The following is a 22,341-nucleotide window of genomic DNA, read 5'->3' on the forward strand; positions in this document are numbered from 1 at the left end:
TCCAGGACCGTAATACAGGGGCATAAAAAGGGGGATCCTCCTGCCCTTTAGATGTCTGGGACCTGTTCATGGCTTCTAAGAAGAAGCAGAAAGGAATGGTGTTACATCAGGAAGGGGCAGCCGGCCCTGCAGTGGCGCCTGCAGCCGACCATCCGCATGCATGCTTTGTTCCTCCAAAACCTGGGAAGGCGAGCGAAGGCGGGATGGAAAAAGGCAGCCAAATAGCTAACGAAGAGAAAGCTACGATGGGTAAACCCAACATGCACCCATCAAAGGAAGCCGTCAGGACTTCTGATGGACTCCCTGCGGTGAAACATCCCGTCACTTCAAACCCTCAGTCAGGCAATCTGTCACCTGATGGCACCTGTAAAGGCATCAAAGTGACGCTGGACAACAACAGCATGTGGAACGAGTTTTTCAGGTGCAGAACAGAGATGATTCTGACTAAACAAGGGAGCAGGATGTTCCCCTACTGCCGCTTTCGCATCTCCGGCTTGCATCCATCTAGGAAATACTCTTTGATCATGGAGATTCAACCTTTAGACAACAATCGTTACAAGTGGACTGGCAAGAGCTGGCAGGTTGCTGGAAAGGCAGAGTGTCGCATTAAAAGTCAACCATTCGCTCATCCAGAGTGTCCGTCAGTGGGTCAACACTGGATGCAGAACCCAGTGTCCTTTTACAAACTCAAGCTCACAAACAACATCTCAGACCAAGAGGGGAACACCGTCCTGCATCCCATGCACCGCTACCTGCCGCGTCTGCACGTGGTCCAAACCGACAAAGCTGCTAAAGACATAAAGCTGAACGGTCCCGGTGTCGTCACCTTCACTTTCCCCCAGACGGAGTTCATGGCCGTCACTGCGTACCAGAACTCACGGTTTTCTCAGCTGAAAGTTGACTACAACCCGTTCGCCAAAGGACTGAAGGAGGATGGATCCAGTTCGTGGGCCTTGAAGCTTAAACTGAACTCTGGCAAAGACGCGCACAAAGACGGAGACGCGACAACCGCCGAGCAGCATCCCGTGAAGAAGAGCTTGAAGTCTTTGCTTGCAAACCATAAACCCAGAAGCTCAAAAGTGGCGGACTCGAAGCCTTTGGTGTCACATGACCTCCAGAAAGATCCGACACCAAACAAAGACGAGTCGACCTCCAAGGTCACCGGGGAATGTTCGTGGTAAGAGTTCCACTTTGACATTGAAGATGGCATGCTCTTCAAAGTCTCTGTACCAATGTCAGGTTGTAGTCCACGTGTCCTAGAACACGCTCATGTCAGAAGCTCACGGTCTTCAGTTAGCTGCTGCATCTGCTTTCTTTACTCTTCACCGCATGTGGCTGCGGATGTTTTAGACCTTTTTACTCAATTTCAATGGTGTGTTTTTGATTCAGATTAGATATAATATATATGAGTCCGTTCTTCCCCACTGGTCCTCACGACCATTAGATCAGCGCTTTACCGGCCCCTTGTGTATTTATTTCACATGATAGGTACGACAGTAAAGTTTCCTTTAGATTTGACTGGTGTTCTTCAGTTAGTGATGTTGATTTATTATGGAATGTGCAAATGATGAGTTTAGGGTCATAATGAATCAGTTAACGAATGTCGTGTATGAAGTTTATATTATTTCATTATTAGATCATTGTATTTGTCCCTTTCTTAAAAAACACAAGTCTTCAATCATGAATTGCTGTCGAATCTTATATGAGGTCAAGAGTTTGCCCTATAATGCACTTTAGTCTCCCCACATGTATTTCAATGGTTGGACATCTTAGTGTTGAGCATGAAATTTAAATATCCACCTCCGATTGGACAGTTATTCTCTCCTGTTGCCGCTAAGTAACTTGGCTAAGTTGTGCTTTATTGTAAAGGTGTTTATTGCGTTGATCAGATTTTCCCACATTTGTTTGAAGTGCTCTCATGTGGTTGAGTTGGAGCAAACAGCTCAGCAGCTGGTGTGTCCAGTTGTGAGGAAGGATACGTGAGTGGCACCCGCATGTCGTTCTCCTTGTGAAAGGATGTTAAAGGATCTTCGTACACACCTCAAACATTTTAGCACTATTTTGGGATAAATTTCCATTCACGCACACCAAGCATGTGCTTGCAGGTGTAAACATTCAGCAAATTAGGAAGTGCGGCAGGCTTTGAATTTGATTTCACTTAATGGCCAAACTGTAATTACAAGAATGGCGTCCGCCATGTGGCGCCATGACGTTTATTCCACAGACACATTTTTCTGAGAGCCACAACCTGTGAACTCGTTTCACCATCAGAGTTTGATCTATTCAGTCAGATAACAGTTCAAGAAGAGCCACATGATTGAATCACTTTATGCCCATAGTAGCCAGCGCAGGGCTAACAGGAAGTTAGCGCAGGGCTAACAGGAAGTTAGCTGGCTTGGCAGGCGTGAGACACTAGTATGCTCTATGGGCCCAACAATGCTGAAGGTTTTAGTTTAGTCTAACTCTTTTGGCTTCATGTGTCTTTGTGAGGAATGAACGGGGCCCGTCTCCAACACTTTATCCAGATCCGACGACGAGGTGGAGCTGTTGTTGAAAGTGAGTAACCGCAGTAAAGGGAAGGACACATCAGGACTAAAGAGACCCAGTCAGCATAGCGTCTCCGTGTCCGTCCGTCCAGACTGAAATGCAATCGCTGAAGTCTGTTGTAGTGCGACGCTAGGCTTAATGTGTCGAGGGGTTACTGCACCAAACAGTTTTCAGATTGTACGACTTATTGAGTTCATCTTTGAAATACCATGACCTGCTCCGTCATACTGATGTCACTAATGTGATGTTTTTATCATTATTTCCTTCAGCAGTAATTCACATCCAGCTCAGAAGTTATTCTCTGAACTGATCCGAGAGGCTCATGTTTCTCTGCAAAGATGCAACCTAGAGCAGCTGGGCATCAACAGCAGCGCCTCTCACAGGACCGAGCGACCCAACGCTAAAACCACGGCTTCAAAAAGCAACGGGCTGGATGTTTCTAGGAGGGATGGTATATCCGTCAAAACACACAGACAAGCATCACCTGCGAGGAAAGGTGAGGCTGTAGTAGCAGAGAGGACAGTTGGGGAGGAGGGGGACTCTTTGAAGGACGATGTTAGGACGGATTGTTCTGAGGTCGGGGAAGTTGCTGCTGCTCCGGCTGAATCCCAGATCTCCTCTGTAGACCTCCAACGTGAACCCGGAGCTCCATCAGAAGTGAAAGTAAAGCAGCATAAACGCCCGGCACCTCTTCCTTTGCCGGCCCTCGCTCGATTTCTGAAGCAGCATTCGACAAAATCTAAAAAGGCCAAAAGCAAGCCAGACTCTCCTCCCCCCGCACTCCCATCAGACTCTCCCACTGAATCTCTGAGCTCTGGTGCCGCTCCTGCAAGTCGTTCTCCTGATCATGCCACCATTCCCTCGAAGGACCTCACTGGTCATATCGCAGAATCGGACTCTACGGCCTGTGGACATACTGCTGCTCGTCTTTATCAGGGTGAAACGGTTTTTAATGTTACTGGACCAGCAGTTGAAACCACCCGTCAGCCTTCCAGTCCTTCACGTCCAGATGGTGTCGCCTCTCAAGATCCAAAGGGACCAAGAACTGATGATTTCTCGGCCTCTGTTCCAGCTGCAGAAAGCACAGGTCCAGAGCCAGATGGTACACCAGTGTTACCCAACTTAGATCAACCAATTTCTAACTTTGGGAAATCTATATCTACCATTTCCTCAACTCGTACTACCTCTTCTGCATCTACCATTTTGTCACCACCCCATGACAAAGCGTTAGCTGCCCCGAACTCTCCACAAACACCACCCACCACTGAGTCTTCCACACTACCGTCATACTCTCCTGCGATGGCATCTGACTCTTTGCTTCCCGACCCTGAGTGTTCTTCTTTTGGCTTTGAGCCTATGTCCCCAGCGAGCTCTCCTGAGGCGTTACCTTCACTGCCCGTCTCGTTAACGATAGAGCTCGACTCAACAACATCTGAGCCGACTCCCAAAGTGACGGCGCCTGAAGAGTTACCACACGGCAAAGACTCTGCTGTGTCCGTATTTAAATGGCACACAGTGTTGCCTCCACCTGAGCCGTACGTTCACTCTTCATTCACAACATTTACGTCCACGCCGCAGACTCTTCCGTTAGCATCTGTTCAGTCACCTTTGTTGCCTTCTCAGTCTCCCACGCTCTCTGAACCACACACTTTTCACACCTCTACATCCATGCCTCCCCCTGATCCTGATCCTGATCCTGATCCTGATCCTGCCCCGTCACTTCCAGAGAGTGAACAGTTGCTGCCCTTCCCTGCAGAACTGTCCCCCCTCGCCCTTCAGTTGCCGCTGTCCCCGACCTTTTCTTCGTTAGACGCTGACGGGTTGTCGCCCACGCCTTCACTCGCAGACCTCGTGCACTTTTTCTCCACCGACGATGACCTTGGGATGGGGGTGGACTTTTCAAACACGGAGGTGGTGGGTGTTCCCTGCCCACCTACGACTACAGTAGAAGCAAATACACAACAGCCTTGTCAGCAGGTGCAACCAATCCCAGCCCAGGTGCCACGCAAACGCAGGAAGAAGTCCCGGCGGCGAAAGCTCGCTAAGATGACTGTGGATCAGAAGGTGGATGACTCCACCTACACTTGCATGCAGCCTAGCTTGGAGGAAGTGGAGGAGCAGTTATTTATCTCGTTCACATCAAAGGTAAAAATCAAAGAAGCCAATTTCTTCAAAAACAAAGGTTCTGTGAGTCATTGACGAGAAACCTTGTAGAAATAATGATTCATTATGTCAGAATCATTAACGGTACGCAACTTGAGCAGGTAGCCCCGCCCTAAAGCCCCCCCCCCTTTCCTGGTGTATCTTCCTCTAAATGGACCATCATTGACTAAATGAACTGAAGAAGACCGTAAACTAGAGACTGAGAGCAGAAACTGTTCACTGAGCTGATAAATCAGGAGAGAAGTCGGCTCTTTTATATATAAATATACAGCAGCCTTCACATGTAGCTCGGAGAAGCATGGTCACGTCTTAAACAGATTAATTTTGGTCTCATTGGACAAAAACTCCACAATGACCTTCATCATGCTGTAGATCAGCTGCTCTGACAGTAAACTGGCCTTGTGCTGCTCCTCTGGGCTGTTTTCAGGTTTTAGTGGATCTACCTGGTGACAGGAGGCTTCGTCCAATCACAGGTCCCCTCAGAGAGAGAGAGAGCGTTCCTATTGGCTGCTCTACAAACCTTCAGGTGTGTCTGAAAGTCTGATTCAATGGAGGAAAGTGTGTTCAGTGCAGAGCGACGTGCCCAGAGGAGGAGGACTCCTCAGACAGTGAAGGCAGTGAAACAGAGTCAGAGTCACCGTGAAGCTGCTGCCTTCAGGTTCCTGCTACACCTGGATGAGCTGACGGCTTCGTTAGGGAGCGTCATCATCAGACTGACAACATCCACATGGTGGTGGTTCACCAGGAGAGCAGGAGAGGAGCGGCTAGTAGATTAGCCTCCTGCTAACGTTAGCTAGAGCCTGAGTCACAGTCAGGTTAGGTCAGCAGAGGAAACAGGACGTGATTCACTTAGAGCTGCTGATACATGCAGGGTAATAGCATCAAGATCACAAACACAATCGATTGGAGATGCTAACTTCCTGTTCCCGTATTATCTAAATGTGTCGCAGCGGTTTGTCAGCTTGTGGACGTAGAATACCATGAGAGCAGGTGATGAATGGCTGTTGTTAATAGTTTAGCCTTCTGCTAGCAGTAATGTTAGCGCCTGAATCACAGTTCGTCATCCCAGAGGGTTTCACAGGTCCTCCGGTGATCCTCACAGAGCTGACACTCAGCACTATCGTGGCACCGGGTCATAAACAGTCGGCTGAAGCTGCGAGCTTAATTTTCCTGCACGTATGAAGCGTGTGAAGGGCTTTGGACGGAGAAGGTGGAGAGCTGCTTCTCGCAGCTTAAATGCTGAATCCACTTTTTGAGCCACTCACATTTTCACTGTATTGATTCTGGTCCCATTTTACAGGGTTCATTATTACAGAGGTTTGTTCTTCTCCCTGCTGAGACCATCCAGTACTTTTGTCTTGGACCCACCCAAAAAATATCTACGAATAATCGATGATTATCCTCCGAAAATTAAAAACCAAAACTCGTATTTCAGGAGGCCCTCAAACTTCACATTGTGGACCCGTCTGAAGGATCGGGCTCACAGCCTCCGATGACACCTGAAGGTCACCTGCAACAAGCTGCTGCTGCTGCACCTGAGAACGGTAACACCACAAGTATTATTACGTGTTTACCAGTTATTGGTGGAAAGGTTTATGTGAAATGGTGGAATAAGGGCATTGATCAGCTTACTCTCTGTGGGTCCAGTACAGAGATGTGTTAGCGTAGCTTAGCACAGAGACAGGAAGCAGGGGGAAAGTGTTAGCTTAGCCCCATCAACAGAGTGAAAAAGTCAACTTCCAACAACTCAGTCTGATTTACAAACCACCATCCTGTAGTCAGCTGGATTTAGCTGATTTAGACACCTCCATGCTAAAAAAGAAGCTAACTCTAACAGGAACTATAAACTAACACGAGTGAGAAGCTAACAGAAACTAGATGCTAACTTTATGCCACTGAACCTAGAAGTTAGCTCTAAGATAAATGAACCAAACCAACAGGAACTAGAAGCAAATTGAAAATGATCAGGAAGTTTTCTGTTATCTTTAAATTACCTGGAACTTGAAGCTAATTGGATCAGGAAACTAACCGTAAGCTCAGTAGGAAGTAGAAATGAACTCTCAGCTAACATGAATTGGAAGCTAACTCTAAGCTGAGAAGAACCAGGGCTGAACTCTTAGCTTCTAGGATGCAGTGGATAACTGGACCCACAAGGTAACGCTAACACAGATTATAATTCAAGCTAACTCCAGGTTAAAGTGCCCAGAAACTAGCAGGAGCTAGGAGCTACTTTCAAGCTAACATGAACTAAAAGCTAATGCTTATTTAATGGGACCAAGGCTAAACATGCTCTTCCATAACATGAACTAGCAACAGAAAGCTAGTAAATTCTCAGATGTGCTAATTGTTTGTTGCAGACAACAAGATATAAAAACCTCATATTAGGTTTGATTCACGTTAGCTGTGCTACGTCTGCACCGGGTAGCAATAGTGCTAGCTTTAGCCTGCTAACACTGTGTGTGCTAAGCTTATCCAACAAACTCAGATTGGTCTTAGTTACAGTAAACGTGACCCCGTGTTCAGAGAACAGTGAGTAATATGAAGTTGTTTTGTCTTCAGTGGAGACAGCGGAGAAGATCGCTGAGTTTGAGAAGATTCTTCTGAGAGACTTGAAGCTGATGAGACACCGACAGGTGATCCATCCGGTGCTGCAGGAAGGTACGACGATAACACCGCCGAGTAGCCCTGAGGTTTATCTTGATATTCACGTGCAGAGCTACAGGTAGTCTGAACATTGATTTAAAAACTCTGTCCACAGTCGGACTGAAGATGAACCTGCTGGATGCGACTCTGTCCATAGACCTGCAGTACCTGGGCGTCCGCCTGCCCATCCCCCCTCCAGGAGTCTCCGTGGAGCCTCCGACTCAGGAGCTGCCACCGTCTCAAGGTCAGTGCCTTCACACCGACACGGTCCGACGGCCTGCCTCCGGCCGGCTGCTGAGATATCTGGGAAATGCCGGTACACATGAGGAACGCAGCCTCACTGATGAAAGTCTTCACTGTGCTCAAACCGACGGTCGGCGTGTCGTTTGTCTTCTTGTCTGCAGGTGTTTGTGTGGCGTTTGTGTCCAGAACAGGAAAAACAACAGATGTGACTCGGATTAAAGGCTGGAGAGAGAAATTCACTCCATCAGAGGCTCCGTCCACTCCGGCACCGGCCAAACCTGAAGGTCACTTACACTCATTCGAGGCTGAAAGTTTTCCTGGTTTATTATGGTTTTACTATGTAAAATGTATATTCATGAGTACATGCTCACATTATTTTGTTTAATTTTTCATTATGAAGTCTTAAAATCCTGAACAAACTCATCGACACTACACAGCTAGTAACGGACCTCAGTGCTGCCGCTGTCTGCTGGTCCGTCCTCTGCAGACGGGAGCTGCTGTCTGCTGGTCCATCCTCTGCAGACCGACCCTACCTGACCACAGGGACACTGATACAGACTTAAAAACTGTGTTTTGCTTTAAAAACCTGTTTTTGACCAAACAATTGACAGAAAAACTAAACTTAGTGTCGAAGGTAAACGTCTGTTAGTTGCAGCCTGAATCTGAACGCCGTCTTTGGACGTCGGTGGTAAATCTTGGTTGTCTGTTGCGTCCAGGAGCCGGTTCCAGCTCCGACCCGCAGAAGAAGAACCTGTCTGCGTTCTGCAGCGACATGCTGGACGAGTATCTGGAGAACGAAGGGAAGCTGATCGACGAGCGAGCCGCCAGCTTCTCTCAGCCGGTGGTGGAGCCGGTGGTCTACGAGCTCCCCACCAGGAGCACCAGCTACGTCCGAACCCTCGACAGCATCCTGAAGAAGCAGACCGGCACCTCAGACCTCATCTCCGGATTCATCCCCCCCTCCAAAAGACCCAAATTCACCCCCAGAGAGACCAGAGCGTCCCGGAGGGAACCCATGAAGAAGAAAGGTCCAAAACGCACCAAGAACAGACCAGAATCTGCAGCCGCCCCACTTTCAGCTCCTGGACCGAGTCCTGCTGAATCAAACGCGGTCCCCAAACGGCCGGCAGTCCAGATCCCAGCAGCCGCCCCCCCATCAGAGCAAACGGTGCACGCCACGGAACCCCACAAATCAAAGAAACACCACCTGAAAGTCCGGTTCGACCTCTCAGAGCCCCCCCCCGCCTTCAGGAGGAGGAGGAAACTCAAACCCAAGTCCTCGTCCCAGACCCTCGGCGTCTCAGAGGACATGGCGCCGCTGGAGTCGGACTCTGAGCTGGGGGCCGATCAGGGCGTCGGTCAGAGCGAGGAGGCGTCCAGGAAGGTCGGCGGCCCCACGATGACCCGAGCTCTGCTGAGGCAGAAGGACCTGGAGGACGGGGTGGTGTGGGAGGGCCGGCCCAGGACCGCCATCACCGAGGAGAGGGCCGCCATCGCTCTGACATCACTCTTCACACTGATGGTAAGAGGTCACTGCTGTGAAACCGTCCTGATGGGTTCAGTCTGAGCAGGTACTTCCTGGTGGTCATGTGACGCCTCAGGGCGCTAAACACCTTTTTGCCAGTGTTGTTTCTGTTGTATCTGTTTCCATGGAAACACATGGGGGTCTGACTAATAATGGGGGGGTCAGTGTACTGTCATATTTGGGTTACTAGTGAAATATCACACCCGGTCACCTGACCTCACCGACTCCTCTCCTCTGGCCCCTCAGGGTTTCGTCAGTGAGAACCCCACCGCCCCCCTCCAGCTGGTCCGGAGGCGCCCCCCCCCCTGCCTGAACGAGTTCTGCAGGCTGGGCTGCGTCTGCTCCAGTCTGTCCCACAGCGCCACCACCAGCCACTGCGGCCGCCCCCCCTGCATGCTGGGCTGCAGCTGCCTCAAACAGAAGGTCGTCCTCCTCAAGAACCTGGACAGCTCCGACTCCAGCCCCTCCCACCTGGGAAACAGGAGGAAGAGGAGGAAGAGGAGGATGAAGATGGCCTACAGTAAGTCCCTTTAAGACGTACTTCAGTAAATTATGGTCCCTTTAGAGGAAGATACACCAGGAAGGGGGGGGGGGGGCTTTAGGGCGGGGCTACGCCCTAAAGCCCCGAGGAACGAACATCATTTCAGGCTCCAAAGACCAAGATGGCGGCGCCCATGAAGCCAAACTGGCTACGTCCACTTCCTATTTCCAGCCTGTAGTTGAGGTGGAGTCTGAATGGCCGCTGAGGCTCATGGGTAGTGTAGTATTTGAAACAAGTCCAGTCTGTAGTGAGTGAAGCTCCAGCGTACGTCTCTGCTGGGAGCCAGGCTAGCTGTTTCCCTCCGTTTACAGTCTTTATGCTAAGCTAGGCTAACTCCTCCCTCCTCTCGTAGTCCTGAAGGAAGCGGACAGCGTTTCCCAGCCTGCCGAGCGGGTCCGGACTCTTTGGAAGAGGGGCGGCGGAGACCTGGACCCGGACCCGATCCACGTCCCCGACCCGGCGTCCCTGACCCGCTTCACCGTAAGGACCCCGAGCCTGTCAGAGCCGAGGCCAACGCCTGAGCTTTCACACTGACACATGTTCTTCATCCTTCATGTTGTCTGTGAGCCTTTGATCAATCTGACAGATCAATGCTGATCAGTCCAGAAATAAATATGACTGATTGATCTGTCTGTCTGATCGGTCTGATCGGTCGGTCTGATTGATCGATCGGTCTGATTGATCTGTCTGTCTGATCGGTCGGTCTGATTGATCGGTCGGTCTGATTGATCGATCGGTCTGATTGATCGGTGTGTTCCTCTCCTGCAGGGAGCAGACAGCAGCAGCAGCTGTGCCAGAGTCCGAGGCTTCAGAGAGAAGACGGCCCCCCAGAAACACAAGCAGAAGGTAGAGTCCTGATTGGCTGGAGAGGTCAGTCAGTCAGTCAGTCGTCAGTCAGTCAGTCAGTCAGTCAGTCAGTCGAGAAAACAATCAGCAGATTTATTAATAATGAAAATAAATGTTAGTGTCAGCCCTGGAGGTGGACCAGGTCTGTGGTGGACCAGGTCTGTGGTGGACCAGGTCTGTGGTGGACCAGGTCTGTGGTGGACCAGGTCTGGCTCTGTCTGACTGATGTTTCTCCTCCAGCAGTCTAAAGATGTTCGTCTGAAGCAGAGAGGCTCGACCCTGAAGGACTCGCAGACCTCCGGCCCCCCACCAGGTAGGTTCAGCGGTCTGACCCGCCCCCTCTGTCGGGGCGCCGTGAGGTCACGTTTATAACGTTTGTGGTTGGAAGCCGGTCCAGGTTTTTCTCTGTCCCCCCAGCACGTGAACCGGTTCAGTCGGGTCCCTCCAGCCGACCCGCGAGTCCTCCGGAGGACCCGAAGCCGTCGAAGCGCCTGATCATCGTGGCGGAGTGCGGGTGGGAGAGCGACGGCGACCGCAGTCACGTGCTGAAGAAGCTGTGCGAGGCGCTGGCCCTGGACCAGCTGGACCAGCCGTTCTGGATCAGGAAGTACTTCATCAGTCCCATGTGTCAGACCGAGGAGGAGACCAGCGCAGACTGCTGCGTCCAGTACAAGATCCACATCTCCAGACCCAAAGAGGGGCCGGGCGGACCGGCGGCACCACGGAGACCGACGGGCCGCAGGAGACCACACAGGGTAGGAACCGGTCCGAGAGGGTATTATGGGATGGGGCGTGAACACAGGAAGAGCTCCGCTGCGAAAGGCTTTAATTGTGAAGGATTAGTCTGAAGCCACTTCCTGTTTACTGCACGTGTCACCATGTTTACTGTTCTCTACCATCCGCTCACAATCCCACAATGCACTGGGTCACAGTTTATAGAGTCATGTGACTGCAGCTGTCAGTGACGACAGGGCGGGGGAGCGGTTCTGAATGCAGCCTGTGTCTCAGCAGGGAACAGGTGAACAGGTGGAGGAGGAGGAGGAGGAGGAGGAGCCTCTCGAAGATTGGCAGAGAGAGGTGGAGGAGGAGGAGGAGGAGCCTCTCGAAGATTGGCAGCGAGAGGTGGAGGAAGACGACTTCGAGGAGGAGGAGGGATCGACAGTTCACCAGGTGCATGATGGGAAAGAGAGCGGCAGAGAGGACATGAGAACGATATCGAAGAAGAAGAGGAGGAGGATGGCCAACATGGCTCTGCCTTTCCTCACAGGAATCTCCCCCGCCGGCTTCCTCTCAGCCAATAAGAAGCAAGCGGGAGGAACAGACCACCTGGTCCAGGTGAGAACAGCTTGTCTCTCCATCAGGAGGCTGACCCGTTGTCACGCCCCCCCACCTGCCTCTGATGTGTGTCTGTGCCCCCGCAGGTGAACGGGAAGCTCTATCCTCTGGCTCGGATCCAGCTGGGGAAGATGGGGGCGCTCCACCCAGCCAACCGGCTGGCGGCGTACCTCACTGGCAGGGTGGGGTCCACCAGGAAGCAGCCAGGCTCCTCTTCCTCCTCCTCCTCCTCCAAACCTCCTCAGAGTTCAGGACCGACCCCCCACATCCCCCCCTCGGCGGTTCCTGGCCACGGCAGCGCCCCCCCTCCGAGTGTCCAGGCAGTGGTCACAGTGCTGACCCCCCCGCACGCCTCCCCAGGTGAACAGACCTGTGTCCTGTTTTGTTGCGTTTCCACCAGGTCCCGTTTTACTACCTGGTACCAGGGACTGTTTTACTACCTGGTACCTGGTCCTGTTTTACTACCTGGTACCTGGTCCTGTTTTACTACCTGGTACCAGGTCCTGTTTTACTACCTGGTACCAGGTCCTGTTTTACTACCTGGTACCTGGTCCTGTTTTACTACCTGGTACCAGGTCCTGTTTTACTACCTGGTACCAGGTCCTGTTTTACTAGCTGATACCAGGTCCTGTTTTACTACCTGGTACCTGGTCCTGTTTTACTACCTGGTACCAGGGACTGTTTTACTACCTGGTACCAGGTCCTGTTTTACTACCTGGTACCAGGTCCTGTTTTACTAGCTGATACCAGGTCCTGTTTTACTACCTGGTACCAGGTCCTGTTTTACTACCTGGTACCAGGGACTGTTTTACTACCTGGTACCTCGTCCTGTTTTACTACCTGGTACCAGGGACTGTTTTACTACCTGGTACCTGGTCCTGTTTTACTACCTGGTACCTGGGACCGTTTTACTACCTGGTACCTGGTCCCGTTTTACTACCTGGTACCTGGGACTGTTTTACTACCTGGTACCTGGGACTGTTTTACTAGCTGGTACCTGGGACTGTTTTACTACCTGGTACCTGGGACTGTTTTACTACCTGGTACCTGGGACTGTTTTACTACTTGGTACCAGGTCCCGTTTTACTACCTGGTACCAGGTCCCGTTTTACTACCTGGTACCTGGTCCCGTTTTACTACCTGGTACCTGGTCCCGTTTTACTACCTGGTACCAGGGACTGTTTTACTACCTGGTACCAGGTCCCGTTTTACTACCTGGTACCAGGTCCCGTTTTACTACCTGGTACCTGGTCCCGTTTTACTACCTGGTACCAGGTCCTGTTTTACTAGCTGGTACCAGGTCCCGTTTTACTACCTGGTACCAGGTAGTATTTTAGTCCCTCCTCTGGTTCCCAGCGAGCTGAGTCGAGCTGTGAATGTGATGTCACCAGACTGCAGGCCACTGATTGGCCAGGGAGTGACGTCACTGGATGAGTCATGAGAGCGACTCGTTGACAAGAATCAAAGCCTCCGTCTTTAAAGCTGGAAACAGACCAGGTGTTTTTATTATTCCTGTGAATGAGGTGAACGTCTCCACACAAACCAAACGCTCCAGGTCCTCCGTTGTGTTTGTTTGTGCCGTATACAAATTACACCACCGGAGTTTCACCCCACCTTGCTATGACGACCCCCCCACTTTGAGGTGGTACCTGGTGTAATGGAAACACAACCAAACCGAGTCGAGTCGGTACTAGTGGAAACGCACCATCTGTCTCAGTAGACATGAGTGTGTTAGTGTTAGCGTTAGCGTTAGCGAGCTGCTAACGTGTCAAACCCCCACCGTCTGTGTGTCGCAGCGCCGCCGCCTGCAGCCATAAAGCTCCACCAACCAGCGGCCGCCTCCGACCGGCCTGCAGGTGAGGCACCTGAGGGGGCGGGGTCTCAGGTCGTCACGGTGAGGGTGTACCAGCCTCCCACGGCGGGGGCCAGTCAGGTCAGGGTGGTGCCTGCAGCCTCTGGTGGCTTCAGCGCTGCCGGCACAGGTAAGGACCGAACCACCATCACTGATAGTATTATTATTGATCCGGTCGTGTACTGATCAGACATCTGACCCCCCCCCCCCCGTTGAGGACTGTGACCGACCTGCTCTTGTGTGCTTCAGACCCCCAGGTGAGCTGCTCCGTGCTCCCAGCTGTCAGTCCGGCTCCCAGAGGCTCTCAGATGCTCATGCTTCAGGTCCCGAGTCCTTCCGGGAAGATTTCCGGACCGGTTCCGACCCCCCCGCCCCCCTTCTCCACCAGTCAGAGGATGGTGCTGCAGCGGGTCCAGACGGCGTCCGGGGGCCAGTACTACCGCAGACCAGACGGTAAACTGGTCCAACTGGTTCCTCTCAGCCAGCTGAGACCAGTCGGCCAGACGCCATCGGTCCGGAGGGGTGAGTCTGAGGGGGGGGGCTAATTTAAAGGGTCACCCCCCTGTTTCTGCCCCAGAGTCCTGTCTCTGAACTAACCCTTTAAAACAACAGTCACCCAGTACAACAGTTAAAATGAGCAAACTACTTTTTAATAGACTGAAACACACCGACTCCTTTCTCTGGAGGGATCCTTTCTCTGCAGGGATCCTTTCTCTGGAGGGATCCTTTCTCTGGAGGGATCCTTTCTCTGGAGGGATCCTTTCTCTGGAGGGATCCTTTCCATAATCCCTGTTTTAGTGAATGTAGTCTGGTGTGTGTGCAGAGAGCGATATAACGATATTCCAACACTTTGACTACCTACCAGTTGCTTCACTAAGTATTAACTTGTTCAAACTTCAGGTTTGACGTGTTCTACTCTTTACTGTTTAACTGACCCCCCCCCCCCCCTCCCTCCCTCCCTCCCTCCCTCCCCAGGCCCGTCCTCCCCCACGGTCGTCCCTGCTCCATCACAACAGACTCCTGTCATCACCGTCTGTAACCAAACACCTCCTCCAAAGGCAGCAAGAGCCCCCACCTCCTCGCACGTGGTGTCCAGCCTCCAATACCTCACTATGCTCCCGCCCCCCGTCCCACGCCATCCCACCCCCCCCTCCCTGGCTCAGAAGGGCATGTGCACCTTTAAAATCATCCTGTCGGACAGCAGCAAGGAACCACAAGTCATCGTCAGCAGTGCTAGAGGTTCCCCCACGCCCCCCCATCTTCTCCTCCCCCCTCCAGGATCGTCCTCCCCCACGGTCGCCCCTGCTCCATCACGTCCGGCCGTCACCGTCGGTAACCAAGCACCCCCTCCCACCGCAGCATCGACCCCCACCTCCTCCCTCTCCAAGCCGTCCGGCCTCCACACCCTCTCCGTGTCCCGACCCCCCACCGCACTCGTTCCCACCCCCCCTCCAGAGGCTCAGAAGGCCGTGTGCTTTAAAGTCCTCCCCCCCAAATGCAGCAAGGAGCCAATCGCCGTCGGCAAAGTTCCCCCCAAGCCCCCCGACACGCTGGTGATGCCTACAAGCACCTTCACCCTCCTCCAGCCTCACGTCCCGCCCCCCCGGGTGAACCTCATCTCCCTCAAGCCCTCCGCGGGGCAGGGGGCCGAGCTTGGGGTCAAAACGGTGGCGGTGTCTGCGGTCCCGGCGGGTCCTGGGGGGGCGGTAGTCCATCGGAGACCTGCGTCCCCTCCGACCGGTAACCCCTCGGTCCAGCCCCCCGCAGGGACCGCCCACAGACCCCCAACCCCCCCTCGCCCGGCGGGGTCGGAGATCACACCTGCGCCCGCGCCGAGCCCCCCCGCCGAGGCGGAGCCGGCCCGCGACCCGGTGGACCTGGACATCATCTGTGTGGACGACGAGACGGGACTCGTCGCCATGGAGACGGGGCACAGCGCGACGCGGACGTCGGACCCCCCGGGGGAGTCAATGGACGCCGCCGAGCTGAGGGAGCTGCTGGACACCATGGAGCTGGAGGTGGTGCCGAGCAGCGAGACGGAGGACTCGTCAGACTTCGAGGACGAATCGGAGAGCGACGAGGAGACGACCGATGGCGAGACGACCGATGGCGAGCCGATCGATGGCGAGACGACCGATGGCGAGCCGATCGATGGCGAGCCGATCGATGGCGAGCCGATCGATGGCGAGCCGATCGATGGCGAGACGACCGATGGCGAGCCGATCGATAAAGTCCCTTTAAAGGTGACACTTCCTGCCGGTCTCCAGGGACCACGTTTGTTTACTCAGTAATTCTGAGCTCATTCAGTATATCGATCAATATTAAACAGCAGCTATTTCACTGACTCCGCCTTAACGCGGGGGTCCCGGTCCTCACTGGGGGGCCGTCGGTGTGTTCAGGTCAACGTGGCGGCGTGAACGTGGAGCTCACTTCCTGTTTGTGTGTCTGCAGCGTTACATCCACAACGTGCTGGAGAGGCAGCGGAGGGAGAAGATCCAGCAGCTGATGGACGCACTGAGGACGGAGATCGGCCTGAGCAACAGGAAGACCTCCAAGATCTCCACCCTGCAGACGGTCAGACAGACAGACAGAGACAGACAGGCAGACAGACAGACGGTCAGGCAGACAGACAGACAGACAGACAGAGACAGACAGGCAGACAGACAGACGGTCAGGCAGACAGACAGACAGACAGACAGACGGTCAGGCAGACAGACAGACAGACAGACAGGCAGAGACAGACAGGCAGACAGACAGACGGTCAGGCAGACAGACAGACAGACGGTCAGGCAGACAGACAGAGAGACAGACAGACGGTCAGGCAGACAGACAGACAGGCAGACAGACAGACAGACAGACAGAGAGACAGACAGACAGACAGAGAGACAGACAGACAGACGGTCAGGCAGACAGACAGACAGACAGACGGTCAGGCAGACAGACAGACAGATGGTCAGGCAGACAGACAGACAGAGACAGACAGACGGTCAGGCAGACAGGCAGACAGACAGACAGACAGACAGACAGAGACAGACAGACAGGCAGACAGACAGACAGTCAGGCAGACAGACAGACAGAGACAGACAGACAGACAGACAGAGACAGACAGACAGACAGACAGACACACAGACAGACAGGCAGGCAGACAGACAGACATTCGCCTCCAGTCTTTATGAACCACTTCCTGTTTCCCTCCTCTGTTCTGATGTTACGACCAAACGACGCTGAACTAGTTTAAAAACTCCTTTTTCAGTGATGAGGCAAAGACGCTGGTTTGTTTCTGGTGTTTAACACGTTGTGTTTAACTTCAGGCGGTGCAGCTGATCGAGGATCTGAGGGCCGCTGACGTGGATCTAATGAGGATGAAGAGCGTGCTGATGAAGATGAGGGACGACCACCTCTCTGCCATCGCTCTGATAACAGGTGTCCACACATCCTTCACAGCTAGCTAACAGCTCCGTTAGTCACACAGATCATTTTACTCAGAAAGCTAGCTAGCTCACATCGCTAATCATTCAGAGTTCTTCTTCTTCTTTGACGTTATTAGTGACACGACGCTGCACCTGACACTGTTGTTAGCATGATTAGTGTGATGATCTGCCTCTGGTTAATGTTATTGTTAGCCAGCAAGCTAACGTTAGCATGCTAATGGCTGCAGTGATCCTGTTTGAACTGTCTAAAATCATGAAGTACTTCAGTTGTCAGTCAGCGACTTTCTGTCAGTTTAGTGTTTTTTGTGAAGCTAACGGTCGTACAGACGGAGGTGGGGGGGTGATGGCAGACAGGTGTACAGAATGGTGGGATAGCAGCGAGAGTTTGTTGAGGAAACTCGCTCTGACAGGTTAACTGATTGGCCCTCTTTTGATTGGTCACACGGCCTTTGGGTCATATGTCCCGCCTACAAGCCATTTTACTCCTATTTCTCATGTCTGTCTCCAGAGGAGAACCGACAGGTGAGCAGACAGGAGAACCGACAGGTGAGCAGACGACGTCAGAGACCCCCCCGGTCTGAGCCGTCGGCGGAACGAGGGACAGGAAGTGAGGACGCAGCTCTGATGGAGGTGGTGGATCTGTTGGACGAGCTGACGGACAACTCGTCTGACGAGGAGAGAGCCGTCGCCATGACGACCAACACGGTCACCAAGACGACCGACGCCGTTGCTAAGGTATGACATGTTCAGCGTCACGCCTGGAAATAAGAAATCACATGAACAGAATATCAAAGAGTTAAATATTGTTCCAAAGTAAAAAGTGATGCAGTGAAAGTGAAGATAATCAATTATAAATAGATTATAGATATATTTATTTATAAATCATTTCTTCTTGAACAAGGACGATGACGTCACTGAATGAGTTTGACTTTGATGAGTCAGACGTGGTTTTGTCCTGCTGTGATTGGTCGGCGTGGTGAACGTGTCGTGTGTTTGTGTCGTCAGGCGGAGGACGGTGTCCCGAGCGTTGCCATGGAGACGGTGGAGGACGGCGGTCGGCTGAACGAGGCTCAGCGGCGTCCAGCGAGGGTCGCCGGGAACAAGGACGCAGGGTATCGTCAGTCTTGATGGTTTACATTTGCCGACAAATAATTGAATTAAACTTTATTGATACGTCGGGGGGACGAAGTGCTTGTTGGTTAGAAAAGGTGTAACAGTGAATGAAGCCTCAGGTGAGTCTGAACGGACTTTGGCTCTTCTCTCTAACAGAAGCAGTACGACTGTGGGGGGGGCCGTCATGGCCGCCATCGGAGCTCTCAGCCCAACCACGAACACCGAAAACTCTCCGAAGACTCTGCCGCTGGAGCAGGTAACCATGGAGACCACAGGGGTGTGTGTCTGTCTGTCTGTCTGTCTGTCTGTGAGCTGCTGTCTGAACATCCAGGGGTTCATCCTCTGCAGACAGGAGCTGCAGCACATCAGTATTATTCTCTAATGGGGGGGCACCAGGCCAGACGTCAGCCGGAGAAACACTCTGACTTTAGCTGCTGGGGGGTTCAGTAGTTTGAGAGATTAGCTGCAGACATCTTAATCTGGAGGTTAATCAGGATTCAGAGGATTTGTTAGTGAGAATAAAACAGACGGCCTCGGCCTGCGTTTGCTAACGGTTAGATCTGTGTGTGTCTCTGGCTCAGCAGGAGATCCAGACTCCACAGAGCGAGCAGATCAGCCTGAACCAGCAGAGAAACGCCAGCGTCAGACACGGCTCAGAGAAACCAGCCAGGGAAGCAGCTTCTGAGGAGCAGGACAAGTATGCGTCCTCGCTGCACCAGGAGATCCAGAGTCTGCAGAGCGAGGAGAACCGGCTGAGGAGTCTGAAGATCTGCCTGAACCAGCAGAGAAACGCCTACATCAGACAGGTGGCCCAGAGATCAGGTGAGGATCTCTGGATCCGTCTGGATTATATGACCTCCTTCTCCATAGTGGGTGTTTCACCTATAGTAGACGCTCAGCGATGTGCCACCGTGGAAACAGATTTTAGCCTCCTAAAAAGATCAACATCAGTGGATGTTGTGTTTAGAATATATACAGGGAACTGCTCTGTTGTATCGCTCTCTTCAAAGCCACCAGACTCCATTGACAAAATCAGTCATTGATTGATTTGAAGTGAACATTTTGGCTTCAGTTCCCCACTGAAAATATTCTAAACATTTCTGAACACTTACACTGAGGCTTAAGGAGGCTAAACCCTTCACTTCCATTCATCCTTCTTCTAAGGATACGGACTGTCCCTTTAAAATGGTGACTCGTGTGTGTGCAGGTAAAAGTGAGCAGATGATCCGGGGGGAGCTGCAGCGTCTCCTGTCCAAACAGGAGGGGGCGGAGAGGCAGAAGGGACTCCGAGCAGCCAATCAGCTGCCAGCAGCATTAACAGGGGGCGGGGCCTCCAACCCTGCGGCAGGAGACACGACTCGCGTCGACGCCGCCGTCACGTCCTCCGACCCTAACCGTACTGCACAAGCTCCGCCCTCCACAGCACCCGTGCAGACACCTGTGCAGCAGGCTCAAAGGGCCCTGCAGGTGATGAGACCTGCCCCGGCTCTGTCCCACAATGCATCAGTGGTGCAGAGCAGGCAGAGGACGGTCCCCAACATCCTGTCCCGCAGTAAGAACCGAGCTCCATCGAGGCGGCTCTCAAAGACTGTGGAGGGTGAGACGGATCGATCTGCTGCCCATTATCACTGATTGATTATTGATCTGGTGATGTGATGTGATATCCTAATCTGATATTTAGTTAATGTGGACTAGTTTATTTAGTCACCTGGTCAGTCTCTTAGTCAAAGGTGTGACTTCCTGTTGACGTCCTCCGTTTGTTCTTCCAGAGTCGTCGACTTTTCCGGCTCTGGTCCCGACCGACGTTCTGTCCCTGGTCGGCAATGCGTTGCCAGGGCAACCGGTCCTGACCCTGAGCCCAGCGGTGGCGGCGCCGACGGTGCTGCAGGCGCCTCCTATGCCAGGTACCGACCGCTCGCCGCCGCTCCGCGCTCTGCTTCAGCATGCTTTTATTTTGAAGTGAGACGTGTCCCCTTCCTGTCTGCAGGTGTGGCCTCGGTCACACTCAACATCCCCAGTCTGACCAATCAGCAGATCCAGGTCACCTCCACGCCCCGCCCCCCAACCGGTAAGACCTACAGCAGCCCCGCCCCCCTCAGCGGCACTGACCGCACAGGTGACTAACCAACCGATTAACCAACTAACCCGTCTCACAGGTAACTAAACACACAGCTTAACCAATCTAATTAACATCACAGGTAACTAAGAAGGTAACTAACCGTACAGGTCACTGAAATAATTGACTGAATGACCAACTAACTAACCAACCAACTAACTAGACAACCAAATAGCCATCCAACTAACCGACCTCACAGGTAACTAGAACAACTGAGAGTACCAACTATATGTTGGATAAACTAACAAACTGACTAACTAACTAAATAACCAACCAACTAACCAATCTCTCACCTTAACTAATCTAACTAACCCCACAGGTTACTGATAGAACTGAGATGATAAAGTCATCTAATTAACTTTGGTCACAACTAATCTGTCCAGCCACAGTCACCTAACAAACAGTTAGTTAGTTAGTTAGTTAGTTAGTTAGTTAACTAACTAACTACCACCTGGGGGCAGGTTGAGATACTTTATCAAAATAACAACACATCTGGAAACAAGTTGTTTCAAGACGTTTCTCATTATGACAAAGGATCCACACTAACCGGCTGGTTAACTAACCAACCAGCTCAGTGTTTCACTAACCAACTAATCAAACAACCAACCAACCCGCTGACCAACTCTTTAACTTATTAAAGTTTTTTCACGTTTTCAGCAGCTAATCTGAACGACCTGCTGCAGCTGGTTCAGCCCCCCCCTCCTGCCCCCCCTCTGTCGGTCACGCCCAACTCGGCGGCCCCCCCTCCCTACCCGGGTCCGAGCGCCGGTCATCAGGCCGAGGTCACCGAGGGGGGGCCTCAGCGGGAGCCCAGAGAGGACGGCGATGGCGAGAGTCTGACCTCCCTCCTCAACGAGATCGTCTTCCTCAACCAGCAGACCGGCGCCACGGCGTCACCGTTACCAGAGAAACCGTCCACTGAGGCGGGGGGGCGGGACGACAGCCCGCGGCTGCAGCTGGACGCGAACTCTGATGACACGGTTACCACGGAGACAGCGGAGTCGGGGCCACAGCCCGAACACGCCAACGTTAAAGGTGGCGTCCTGGCTCCGCCTCCTCTGCTGCAGATGAAGGTGGGTGGGGCCAAGGTGGCGGACCCCGCCAGAGGAGACGGAGCGGCTGCAGTGGGGGGAGGAGGAGGAGGAGGAGGAGGAGGGGGGGAGAGGGGGCAGGCCGGCGTGGCGTGGAGGCCGATGCCGAGGCTGGTTCCTCTCGGGCTCAGAGGAAACCCGCCGTGCTGACATCACACTGCCAGACTGCTGATGTCACAGCAGAGTTGGGACCTGACAGGCCGTCTGCAGGCAGCTCTCTGATTGGCTGATTTGTTACTGAGAAGTTTCCACATTTCACGGCAGGCACGTGGCGTCCCTGAGGGCCGATCACACGGCCCAGACGTTGGCGTTTCCTGGCGATCGGAGGTCAAACGTCGCTCGGCGGTTTGCTGCCTTTTATTCATTTGGTTTTCCTGAAGATGAACTCTTAGGCTCCGCCCCCTCGGCTCTGACGGACGCTCCATCTGAACGCGGCGGCGAGCGACCTTTGCAGTGCAGGTTGCCATGGAAACGTCTCTTCAGACTCACGGGGAAATTGTTGCGAGGAGAGATTTGAATTTTCAGTCGACGAATCAGACGGCTGATGATGAGACCCAAAGACCTGAGAGTGTGTGTGTGTGTGTGTGTCTGTCTGTCTGTCTGTCTGTCTGTCTGTCTGTGTGTGTGTGTGAGTGTCTGTCTGTGTGTGTGTGTGAGTGTCTGTCTGTCTGTGTGTGTGTGAGTGTCTGTCTGTCTGTCTGTGTGTGAGTGTCTGTGTGAGTGAGTCTGTCTGTCTGTCTGTCTGTGTGTGTGAGTGTCTGTCTGTCTGTCTGTCTGTCTGTCTGTCTGTCTGTGTGTCTGTGAGTGTGTCTGTGTGTGTGTGTGTGTGTCTGTCTGTCTGTCTGTGTGTGTGTGTGAGTGTCTGTCTGTGTGTGTGAGTGAGTCTGTCTGTCTG

The 22,341-nt window shown here is 52.8% G+C and overlaps 1 protein-coding gene across 1 annotated transcript; it reads left to right on the top strand.

The window, feature by feature from the left end:
- On the top strand, nucleotides 1–21,596 carry mgaa (MAX dimerization protein MGA a). Its single transcript, XM_070841674.1, has 27 exons — nucleotides 1–1,177; nucleotides 2,817–4,692; nucleotides 6,146–6,266; nucleotides 7,270–7,368; nucleotides 7,469–7,597; nucleotides 7,758–7,880; nucleotides 8,313–9,118; nucleotides 9,368–9,641; nucleotides 10,015–10,142; nucleotides 10,431–10,508; nucleotides 10,749–10,821; nucleotides 10,926–11,263; nucleotides 11,517–11,843; nucleotides 11,930–12,203; nucleotides 13,640–13,825; nucleotides 13,945–14,217; nucleotides 14,671–15,938; nucleotides 16,147–16,269; nucleotides 17,007–17,118; nucleotides 17,635–17,861; nucleotides 18,132–18,238; nucleotides 18,396–18,495; nucleotides 18,821–19,061; nucleotides 19,447–19,836; nucleotides 20,009–20,143; nucleotides 20,227–20,307; nucleotides 21,013–21,596. The coding sequence occupies exons 1-27, from the start codon at nucleotides 246–248 to the stop codon at nucleotides 21,594–21,596; spliced, it is 9,405 nt and encodes a 3,134-aa protein (XP_070697775.1). The 5' UTR covers nucleotides 1–245.
- Nucleotides 21,597–22,341: the final 745 nt, after the last annotated feature.

This window comes from Pempheris klunzingeri, chromosome 13, assembly GCF_042242105.1.
Source record: "Pempheris klunzingeri isolate RE-2024b chromosome 13, fPemKlu1.hap1, whole genome shotgun sequence".
Lineage (NCBI taxonomy): Eukaryota > Metazoa > Chordata > Actinopteri > Acropomatiformes > Pempheridae > Pempheris > Pempheris klunzingeri.